The sequence below is a fragment of the Cloeon dipterum genome, chromosome 3, assembly GCF_949628265.1.
Source record: "Cloeon dipterum chromosome 3, ieCloDipt1.1, whole genome shotgun sequence".
In the NCBI taxonomy this organism is placed as follows: domain Eukaryota; kingdom Metazoa; phylum Arthropoda; class Insecta; order Ephemeroptera; family Baetidae; genus Cloeon; species Cloeon dipterum.
The window spans coordinates 31,935,594-31,948,023 of NC_088788.1; the positions used below are offsets into that span (position 1 = coordinate 31,935,594).

Consider the following 12,430-nt stretch of genomic DNA (forward strand, 5'->3'; position numbering starts at 1 on the left):
AAATCCTTTCGTCGCGTGCGTCGCACAAAGACCAGAATTGAATTAGGGGCTTTCCTCCCTGCTCTCCGAATATTATCGCATCGCCTCTCAAATACATTTTCCGTGTTACGCTTTCCTCCGCCTTGCGTCACGGATGGGGAAAATTGTATAACTTCATCAGCGAAATTACGTTCTTCGGGCCCGGTATGGAAATGAGCAATTGAGTAGGACGACGGCTCTATGAAAATCAAAAGCGGCCAATACGAAGGCCAATTTCGAGCGGTGCGTGGGTGGAATGGAGGCGTTCGCTCGCTGGATGAACACAATATGCATTTACAAGAAGGAAAAGTGGCTGGCGGCGTGGGTCGAACGCGCCGCCGGAGGCACAGTTGGGACGTCAAAAATAAAGTCGCAGGCGGAAATCCGCGCTAATCTCCGAGCGGGCAATAAAAGGGGTCGCGCGGGAGATCGCATGTCGGCAAGCTGTCACGAAATTCCTCTGTCCGCCGTGTCGCCAATTCGCTATCGCATCGCTATTTACCAGACACTTAAGCGAGCAGACTGTCAAAGCCAAGCGGCCGGCGAAAAATTGCCACTTCCGTCGAGCTGCTATCCGCGATAGTAGCAGGTAATTTTTATGCTTCCGGCCCTCGCTTTACGACGCCTCCAAGGCGGCACAGATATAGAGACGGACCGGCAAACCGGCCAATTGGAGAGGTTCGTAAAATCGCGCTAATAAACCTCTGCTTTCCTACCGTACTGCGGACTGGCGCCTGCAATCAAGATGTGTTTTTTACTAGCACAACAACAACAAGACACGTTTTAAAGCCTTTCAGCCCGATTACACCGAGTTTTTACCTACACACCTGAGAAATCTACAAATAGGTTTTGATAAAAAAAAGGAATAAATGTGATTGCATCAATTAATCTAGCAGTGATTTTGAGGTTCTCTTTGTATGAAGAAATTCCTCGATCAGACTTAATCTTATTTTTCTATCTATATAAGATCCTGACTCAAACTGAAATATCTTTCTTTGAAAGTTATTTAAGGTGTCTATATTTGCTGTCATCCAAATACGATTTGCTAGTTTTCCTTGTAAAGATTTACGGCAAAAGAGTGAAAATCCTTTTTACCTTTACATAGTTTACTCTCTGAAAATTGGGGAAAAGGATATATTTCCACAGAAGGGACACTTACCTTAAAATTTGCACACCGTTGAATAGATCGCGATGAAAGGGATCAAAATAATTTAAAACTGTCTTTTTTGCAAGAAATTCAGCAAAATCTAAAATTTAACTACTGTTATTTGGTCCTGATCTCATTATTGCACATTTTAGAGGTTAACTGCTGCTAAATTCTACGAACAACAGACTCCATGAACCACTTGCTAAAGACAACAATGCAAAATGTTCTTAATTGTTGACCTGTAAAGCTCATCTACTTAAATTATTCTAAATGTATAGATCCGGCTTTACACTGAAGCTTTTAACAGATAAACGAATAAATATGATATTATTTTTAAGCAGTTGAAATTTTAACCTTTGCCTTTTTTGAGAGCAACACGCTCGTTGACCATCACATTTTTATTCCCGGCCAAAGCAATATAAAAATCTCATCTACAATCAGGCTCTGCCACGATTTTCGCCGTTCTATATAGCTGGATAGATTTATTGCAGGTCAGCGGGACTCTCCCTTTACAGGTCGATGATAAGGTAGTGCGGTGTTAGTGAATAATTGGCCACCCACGCCTGGGTAAAAAATTACAGAGCCTCTCTTTTTCACGGGCCCGTCGCTGCTGAAACTGTTGGCGAGCGCGCAGCATACTCAATTGATAGTTTATTGGGAGGAGTTCCTTTTGTAATAATAAAACTGCTACCCTTAAGTGATATCGATTCCAATATTCAAGGGTAATAAATCTACCCGCGACGTCATGCGGAAGCTTGGAAAGAGAGTGATAATATTGACTTGCGCAGCGTGATAGAAGGGTGGGTTTGAAAACAAAAGGGAAAGCTCAAAAGTGACTTTATTTCGCGTTGAATAACTCGACTGGGATTGTAATCAAAGCATGTAACACACATGGGGAAGAGGCGTTTCGCAATAATTAATATTGGCCGGCTTCCTGCGAAGTTGTTGTTATCATTTTTCCAGCACCAAGGCGGAATTGCATTTCATATAACAACAAACGCAGATTTGAATTGTGAAGGGCTTCCGCGAACAGTGCGGCGCATGATACACGCGTCATCGCAGCTCCAGGGGAATTTCCCGGCCGCGTGTGCGACCTTCACGTGCTGCAGCATTCTGTCATGTGACGTTGGCTCTGATATCTGCCCCGCGAAAACGAGCGGTTGTACGCGCTCGCCCATGCCATCCGACTTAATTCATTTTCATGCCGTCCAAACGCGAATTACACATGTATGTATGTAATGCGTCACAACTTTTCTCGTCTCTTGATGGCTAAAACATTTATAACTGGGACCTAACGAACGCAGTTTTAAGGTATTTAATTGCCAAATCTACCAAGGTTTTTTCTAAACAGATTGTCCTTCAAAGATTCAGAGGAAGATTGGCCTTTCAAACCCTCCGTAAATTGAGGGGAGCTTGATTTTTTAGGAAGAAAACTTTTCAAAGCTTCCCTCCCATTCAGCCAAATTGGGCCACGTACGTCTTTCACCACGATGCATTTATGAAGGCTGCTTTCAGAGCACATTTCGCGTGCAGAATAAATATAACCAACTGCTCGGACCGATAAGCCGCCAGCATGAATTATTCAAGGGTGCAAAAATCGCTGGTCAACGCAACGTTCTGGGAAAGATTCTGAAAGGGACGCTGAGCTGGCACAATTTTGCAGCACGCATGCATTATCTCGGTATCGAGAGTGAATAATTAACTCTCGTCGAATTCATTAAAACACAACGAAAGCCATTAGCCAGCGCGGCAGCAGCCAGGGTAGCTACAGTGCAGCAACAGCTAGGCGTAAGTTGGTTAATCAGGCGTGTGCGAATTGCACGCGGCAACAAGGCGGCTTTTAATTAGCCAGTCAGCAGCAAACAAAATTACCCCCGCGCGCGTCACACAATTTCTGATGAAAGCTACGTTCTCGCAAATTCTGCAGCGTCCAAATTGAATCCGCCTGCTGCTGTTCTCCCGACCAATTTGATTACGCGTGCGACAAGGAGCTCCCGTTCATCCCATCCCAAGTGTGTGTGCCTTTTGCCAGGAGATCGAATATTTTGCGCTAGAGTGCGGATTCAATTATCACCCTTCATTGGCGCTCTTTCACTTCAGGAACCACTGCTGATTACTGGCGAGGAGCCCCCCGGAATTTTCTCCGTTAGGGTATACTTCTATTTGCCGCCAGGAAATGTCACTTTAAATTATGTTAAATATTGTTGAACTGATTGAACTACCACAAACACATTAATTTAAATAAAAATTAAGAGTAGGCTTGAAGCCATCTTTCGTACACTTGAGAATTTTGAGCATGAAAAGCTTTTACTATCCTTTTAGTGCCTTCCTCCTCCACTCGCATTCGTAATACTTGCACTCAATTTGATGAGCACTCAAGCCTCCATATCGCACAAAATTTATCTCGAACGACAGGATTCGCATCGCTGTCGCATTTTGAGGTGTTTCGAACTCGCACAGTTGACAAGCCAGAGAGCTGGGCAAATATCTCAATTTCCACCAAAGTGTTAGCAAACAAATGGCGCGCGAATAATCCAATTTTTCTACTTTTTGGCTTGTCATCTCTGCGGTGCGATGGACAGACACACGTCGTCTTCCAGAATGGCGCATAGCGACAAAAACGACAGCCATATTTTTTGCAATATCTCGAGCACGCCGAATTTCGAAATTCTCCTGCACATCGTCTTGGACGGTTTAGACGCTAATCATGTTGTTTTTTTATTTGTTGTTTCGGAGAATTCACCCTTTTGGCGAATTGGAAAAATGCCAGCATCATACATGCCAGGAATTGTTTTCTTACTTGGAAATGTCTGAATGTGGACCATCTTATTGCATTATTAAGCTGACGTTGGATTTTCCAACTGGAAAAAAAGAATGATATATTTTTGTGGTTTTGGTGTAAAAAATTTAGATGTCAAAAAATTCAGCTTACTTTAAAAATCAGAGCGTCGTCGGAATCTTTGGAATCGGCCTCCTCGTTAGCAGACATGCGCTGCGCAAAGTAAATTTGTGACGTTCCTGCTTAGGGTTCAAAGAAAAGGATGCGTATATAAACCGTGATTGCTGTCCAGCTTTTATTGTTTTATTTAATCAAACCGAACAATCGACGTGGTCCAAAAATCATTGCTTCTCCCTACTCCTTCTCAGCTTGAACACTGATGACGTCTCGATGTATCGGCAAGATTATCCTTGCTCAGCGCTTGTCCGCTTACGCAGTATTCCAATTATTCTGAATTTATTTTGTATTTTTAACACCCACGTCCTTTTATAATTCTGTGCTATGTTAGGACAAAAAACAGGGAGCTCAACAAACAGACCCGTAAGCGAAAGTCGATTCGTGGCCAGACTGGAGTGAGAGACTTGACAAGACTGGCATTTTGAGACACAAATAATTGGGACGCACCAGCAGAGTGGTACTTGTTGGTGTGTGAATGTGTCAAGGGTCCCAGTTAGTGCCGCCAGCGAACACACCGCGAATCGATTTTCGCGCAAACCTCTGCCAGCAGCAGTGCGAGAGGAGAAAGAGAGGGCGCACTCGGTCCTATCACAACTACGTTCGCGTTCGCACTGTGTAAATGCAAATATTTTCATATCGCGCGCGTACATCATCATTCTTGGCGTACGTGTGACTGACTGCTCGGTCCACCCACGCACATTCCACCTGGCTTGATGTGATGGAATGGAGTTGACGCCAGATTTGCATCCTCTCGTCGCCGCGCGAACGCGAAAACACACGGCTTACCCATGTACACGAACGACGTTTTTCATTCCCGAAGATACATTGCGCCGTAAAGAAGGATCACGCACGCTCTGAAAAAGTGCCTTCACTATGCTAGTTCAGCGTAAGCCAGTCTGCCCTTTGTTTCAATACGTGCGCGCTCCGAAAATGCTAACCGACGAACGTCGATATTGCGGTGTACTTTGTTTGCTCCGCTCTAAATGTGTCATACCAAAAATGCAATAGCATGAAAAGGTCACCGATATGAAGCTGTGCACCGTAAAAAGCAGACGCATCTTGCCACCGCTATATAAATGTCCCGGGATAAAACATGTCTTACTTTTCTGGGTCAGACCAAATCGAAGTGCTGCCGGTCTATAGTCATGCTTGATATTTTTGATTAAAAAGCAATGTGCAGTGAAACTAAAAAATCCTTGTTTTTATTATATAAACCAATCCATTTAGGATTTAATTTCAACCAAAGTCACTAGCTGCAAATGTTTTATACTAAACCAATCATGAAAACTGTCTCCCAACTTGGTAAATAGGAATATAATCCTGTAATAAGGTTGAGAGAAAACTGAATCTGCCCCGTAAAAATGGTAAATTACTTAAAATTATCGAGAAAATTGCCAAAATATAACGACTATCTTAGTAACATTTGTCTTTCTGACAACTTTTTAAACACATGAGTTAAATGATTTTCAATTTTTGACTGGCATCAATCAAATAATTTAAATTCACAACTAAAAAGTGGGATTCAGCAACATTCAAGGAACAATAATTGTTCTTTCTACATGCTGGAATGTTTTTTACAGTCTCTAATAGATTAAAGTTTGTTATTTTTCGAGAAAAAATTCGATACAAGATGTCCATTAGCCTCGTCATCCCGGCAAAAATTTAAACGAGTTACAAACTTGCTTTGAGTGGAGTGACTAAAGTTGTTATTATTCCTTACATTCTGCACATTCAAGTGGGGAAGATGCTCTTACTTAGTTGTTAAACACGCGTGCATTTATGCTATAGCATATTTTAGGGACCACTCACGGCCCAAGAGGGTAATTATTTGCTTCTACATGAAACTGCAAAGCGGCCGACGTCGGTCCACTCAGGTGAGAGAGGCGAAAATAGTTCTCAGCCGGTGGGAATTTGGGCCGTGAAGTGAGTCTCCATCTCGGCTGCTCGGCCGCCCGTCCGCTCGAACGGTCCCTGAATGACGTCACCGAGGAGCAAATAAAAAGCAGCAGCAGCCTCCTCGCCTCCCGCTGGGATTGCAAAAAACCGACTGCCCGAAAGCCTCGTGCGGCGGGCGAGAGGGGGATACGACACAGTGAATTAATTTCGCGATTAATTGCCCCCGAGCGTTGTCGAATATGGCGCATTCGCACGCTCTAATTCGCCAGCGAAATGCTAATTCTGCTGTCTTTCTCACATCATTTGGAAGGCAAATTTTATTGATGTTGCGTGGAGCATTTTTGTCATGTTGCTGCCGCCACGCATCGTGTTACTTTTTATCGTCATCACACACAAGTGGCTGCTGTTGATCAATATTTTGTTTGTTTGCGGCTTCATAATTATCTTTGGCTTTGATGCACTTCAGTGTGCGGGTGTTGACAGCTGCTCCCAAATGATGCGGGATCATTCAATCGATAAAACAGACTTTACAATGAATTAATGCGCTAATATGATCTTTGAAAAAATGTATTATTAACATTTGTGAAGCTTAATAATTTTTCCACCATGTTGCTTTAATAGAAAATATTTATCTGGCATAAATCACACTAAAACACGTGGATTAATTTTTAAATGCGAAATAAAATTTATAAAGCGGTCGGTGCTGATTGGAACCGTACACACACACATTTAAATTACACACAAACACATTTGTCCGCAACAAAGTGCACAGTAACAGCGCCCAAATGTAATATATGCTGCGCTGAGCAAAGGGAGGAAAGCCCTCTGTGCCGGCTTCCCGTTCATTAACCCATTTATCAGACTGCATATTATTAAACCGTATGTGTGTTTTCGCCGAGAGCACAATCGATGGCAGGCAGAGCCGGCAAGGTTTTCGTTATTATTTTCCGCGCTTCCGCACGGCCGCATCCGACCTCGTTATTTTTCGCTCAAATAATTGATGCGGAGAGCGCGGTGAAAAAAAAACACGAGTAATTAACGGTGCGGAGAGAGAGAGAGAGAGAGAGAGAGAGAGAGAGAGAGAGAGAGAGAACTCTCATACATACTTGAGTGGCTGCTTGGTGGCGTTTAATTAAAAATCTTGTTTCGCAGTACAGGGCCATTTGAGAGCGCGATTGAGCGCCGGTTGCTCTCGCCCGCCCGCCCGCCCGTTCTCTCTTTAATTCGCCGGCGTCTGTCTTTTGTGCTCACCACCTGACTCGGAAAATTACATGCACACGCTGCTGTTCTGTGTGAGTCACGGGACGTTTTGTGTTGCTAAGAATGCGCGAGAAGGAAAGCAGTGAATTTACGAGTTCAGAAAGATGCTTTTTCGGGAGGTGATAAATCATTTTGAAAGAGCAGAAGACGACGGGTTTATTGTCGTTACGTCGCCCCCATTGTTTGCAGACACAAACTCATTTTTTCTGCTCTTTGGTGAACACAAGAGAAAGAATTTCGTTAAGTCTGAGTCAAAATTTGGCTCCAGTTGATTTATTGCCATTAAACGTGCTATTCATTTCATCAAGGCTTTACTGTATATCATATTTATAGAATTTCGCAGTTCAATTCTTACAAATAAAATTAAACTCTTAGCGTCAAATCATCTTTAGACTATCATCAAATAAGCGTAAATCATACTATTTGATTTTACTAGACAAAATATGAAAAAGGTTATTTAAATAAATAAAGTACAATTACATAATTCATACTTTAAAAATGTTATATTTAAAGCATTAAACTCTTGTGCTGCTACTGATAAATTAAATCAGTTAAAATCCAACATTCATCAACATAGGAATGAACTACGTCAAATAAATCAACTGAAAAAAATCGTCTTAAACCGGCTATTTTGCCACAGAAAAATATCTAACAACCATTTTTCGAAAAAAATCTCGACATTTCACTCTGATGAAAACTTATCTTGGAAAAAACAACAGTTGTTAACACTAGTCATCATAAACATACATTACGGGTAAAACAAAAATAAATTTGTAAACAAACTTTTCGTTTAGCTCTAAAAACGGCAACGCTGAAGCTAACAAAAACTTTGAAAACTGCTGACACTTTTTTGTGGCATTGTGCGCGTCAAAATTCATATCTGATTAAATATCGAAGCTTTCCCTTCTAACCGCGTCGAAACAGCTGTCCCAAGGCAATAAGAGACGTTCCCTCAACGTCCAAATTGATCCACCATGCGGCCGACGTGATGCCCTTCCTGATTATTCAATTTTTAATTTCCCCTCGGCAGATAGTATCAGATCTGGCGTGCGAGTGGGGCGCTTTGATTGACGACCTGCGAGTCCAATCGTGGCACGCCCGCCCAGCTTGAGCGAGAAGTGAAGACAAAGGCGCACGAAAATGAAGCAATTTTTAGCTTCCACCTCATTTCCTACTCAACGCAGTGGAGCTGTCGGTCAGCATGGGAGAGAGAAAGAGCGCCTGCAAGGAAAGCGGCTTATGCAACCCGCCCCGCACGGCTCTCCGCCCGGTTGCATTCTGTGTCCAGAATAATTGCTTTCGGGCCACATAATTGCTTCTCTTTGAGAGCAAAATGGGCAGAATGAAGTGGCTCAACCGTGAGACATCAAAGAGGCATTGTTTTCAGATAGTGAAATGTCCGTGCAGATGAGAACACTTGACATGAGCATTGGCCCCAAATTGAAAAATCTAAAAAGGACAGCCACCCCGCGTTCTCTTTGTTATCCAGCTGTTACACACACACACTGCCAGCATGCATTAATGCAGTGTTATTTTCATTTAACTCACGTCGTAAAAAAAATCGTGCGCTTCATTCACGCATGTACGCCTCTCTCGCTAATTAAAATTTCAGTTTTTTACGCATCCGCTGGGAGTGATCGTTTGCCAGCTCCACATTTGTTCTCGCAGCATAGCGGCAAAAGTTGCCGTCCGGCGGATATAAAAAGTTGCCGGCTGTTTGTTTCTTTAGCCACTCATTTGTATGAGCAACGCACCACGCCGGCGGAGTCGTTCTGAAATTCATTTCCCCCGCTGTAAACTTGCTATATTCTTATCTCCAGGGTTTACGAGTGAAAAAACGCATTCTATCTATTTCGTGCACAAACTTTCTTGCGATTCCGTCGCTCGGGCTGATTGCGAATCGCGGCTTCTGATTTACGTTCGGCGCGCTTTTCATTTGGGCTATTAGTCCAGCCGAAAAGTTGGCCAAAGAGCTGGCAACTAGAAGGATTTTCATTATTCAACGAGTCGTAAAAACACTCTGTCACTGAAACCGAAACTGCGCTACTTTATAACGCGCACCATGTTTTTACGACTTTTCGCCTGCGATGTCTGCTAGGCTCAGGACGAAACGGGACCTTCTTGACCGGGACTTTGCAACAATGCCCGCTCATTGTCGCGGAAGCCTTTAATTAACAGAAAGTTCGGCGTTCACTCTCGAAACTATCGCCGAGATCGGCCAGAAACACGTGTCGTGCGGACCACTTGACGCTAACCAGGGGGCGGCTAAAGACTACAGGGGAAAGAAAGGGCCCCTTGGGTGCAGCTGGCCGAGCGGCTCTCCAGCTAATGCAGACGGCCGTAAAGGGTTGTATTGATCTCCCGCGTCGACGGTGCTTGCAAGAGGCGGCACTCACCGACCCAAAGCATTGGCTGCGGCCGCGCCCCCGAGGGACGTGCGAAGGACCCCCGAAGGGTTGGATGTTCGTGTGATTTCTGCACTGGCCAACGACGGGGGCCTGACTATTTATTTGTTTTGATCGCTCATTACAAGTCGAATTGCAAATTTTAAATTTAGCTTGGGATTCCAAATGCTAATATTCCCCTTTTAACCATCAATCCTAAGCTGACACATTTTCAGTCACTTTTTAACCTACTAAATTGCGAAATAAGCAAAAACACTTGCTTACTGACAATAGGTGTGTTCTCAATAATTGTGCTTGGAGGTCAAGGGACTGTTTAGTTAAAAATATTCCCCACGTATCTTTTAAAATGCCAAAATGTGCCCCATTTAATGTAGAATAACATATCAAAATAAACCTAAAATTATTTTTCGTCTCTTTTTCAAGGGGTTTTAATTTTTTACCCTGAAGCCAAAGATACCCTAAAATTGGCCTACTTTGGCCCAGTTTTCGAGCAGATTTTATGGTTAATTAAGATTTTTCAGAGGCCCTGCGATAGGGGAATGGAACTCATCTCCTGCCCCGGGGGTGGCTTTTTGAGCTTAATTTAACTTACTCATAACTTTGCGTTCTCGGTGTTGATTTATGTTTTTCGACATCAATAATTCGATGCGATTTAGACACTCCTTCGTTAGATTATTAAGATTATTTAAGATTGGAAGCTAAAAAATTTTAAACCTCTTAAATATTCAGCCCTTATTAATTTAAGCATATAGAAATTGTTGAGAAACACATTTATTATAGCAACCTTGTGTGGATTTGTCTGTCATTGTATACAATACGTTTAACTATTGTTGTGCTGGAACAATAAGATCTCTCACAAATAATCTTTGCACCAACCGCAAATGTCTAGTGAGCGCGCACAAAAACAATAATTTGGCGAGTACGCGCGCATCGATGATTCCAACCGCGAGTATCTGTAGCCGTAAATCTCTCGAGCAGCGCAGGGCGTTTTTGCCAACGCATCCGCTATTAACGGCCCATACAGCTTATTATTTATTTTTCCAAACGAACGCTTTTCGACCATCATGCGCCCATAAATCTGCCCACGCTTAAAATTTTGCTAAGAAAAAAATGCGCCCGCCAGCAACCGCATTTTTTTGCGTTTTGCAGCGAAAAGGAGGGAAATGACGAGAATAAATTAGCATAGCATTAAAGCGGCGCTGATAACTCGAGCCCGGCATCAGCGCATTTTACGCTTGGTCAAATCCACCGCGAATCAGATTTGCATATCCGCAGAGCCGTGAATCAAAGGCAAAAACTTGTCGCCGACGGCGGTTCTTGCGAGGCAGAAACGAAAGCGGACCCGCTTTTCACGCGCGACAAATCCCAAGGAAGATCAAAGCGGCAATTCAAATGAGAATAGCATCCCGATGTAGAACACCATGCATATATGTGATCTCGAAGCACTCTGATCTAAAGTGGTGCTGGTAATTGTGTTTCAGGACAAGCTGTTGTGCAAGCTGGAGGAGAACGAACCCGAAATAGCGACTTCTCAGGAGGACGAGGTGAGCCCAGTTTTAATCTTTTTTTTTTTGCGCCGCCGGCTCTCTGATGAAGGAAAACTTGGCGCGTGTGCAGCCGAACGAAAAAATGTGTATAGAAACGAAATGTCGCACACAGTGAAATTACAAATGGAGAAATGTGCACAGCCGACGAGAGGACGAACGCGCGACGGGCTGAGAGGCTGGCTGGGCTGGTGCAATGCGGCGTACACGCCACGTCCTCGCTCGCAGCCACTCTTCGCTCACTTGGAGATATTACTTTGATGCTCTTTTTAGGTTTACTCGCTGCTTTCAATGCTCCTTTACTGCACACAAGATTTCGCGTGCGCCTCCAGTAAAAATTGTGCGATTGTGGAGTGTCAGGCTGAGAGGATCCATATCTCTTTGGCACGAGCATTCAAACAAGATGACGAATTTAAAAAATGGTTTCGAGCGTGAAATTATAACGGAGAGGAAAAGACATCATTTCTTTTGAAAGCAACTCTTTCGGTGTAAACGACATACTTCAAAGACGCGCTGAAAATTATTCCATGCATATTTTTAAAAGGAAAATGTGTGAAAAAAAAGAAATTTCCAATGCTTCAAAAATAAAAATTTTTGTTATTTAGTCAGACTCACTTTTTGCTGTAGAAATATATTTTTATTTGAAAACTGCTGTACGCCTTGTGAGCGAACAAGACAATAAATCAGCAGAAATAAAAATTTGAGTTGTTTTTCGAGGGGCTCCAAAGGTGATAATTTCAAATGCAGCACAACAGTATAAAAATTGCGTGATTCATGTGAGCTCATTTCGTGTCTAAAAATAAATAGGACGTAGAGAAACAAATAATTCCGATCGTCTCTCATTGCCAAGCTTGAATAATGATTTTTGTTTCAGTGCGTGATCTGCGTGAACGCGCGCGCCACAATGCAAACATTCCCGTGTGGCCACCGAGTGGTCTGCCGCAAGTGCTTTGTCAAGACGATTCAGATGGCCGTGTCGCAGCGGCTTCTGCCCCTCCGATGCGTCATCTGCAGGTCCAAGATCCTGCGGCTCAAGCAGGGGGTCACCGGTGGAGTCACGCTGCCCACGTCTGCCTCACAGTACTGCATGGGGGTGGGTGGTAAGTGGGAAGTGCCCGCCTCCGCCTCGCTCTACTCCATGTCTTCGGGAACTTCTTCACTCTCAGGTAAATAAAACACTATTACACACTTTTAAAAGATGTCG

At 43.4% G+C, this 12,430-nt stretch overlaps 1 protein-coding gene across 1 annotated transcript in view; it reads left to right on the forward strand.

Moving 5' to 3' along the window:
* Positions 1-12,430, forward strand: part of LOC135938529 (nucleolar protein 58) — a 28,387-nt gene that overhangs the window by 11,900 nt on the left and 4,057 nt on the right. The window contains exons 2-3 of the mRNA XM_065482205.1: positions 11,164-11,226; positions 12,101-12,392. Coding sequence (XP_065338277.1) covers positions 11,164-11,226; positions 12,101-12,392 — 355 coding nt within the window. The remainder of the gene's footprint in view (positions 1-11,163; positions 11,227-12,100; positions 12,393-12,430) is intronic.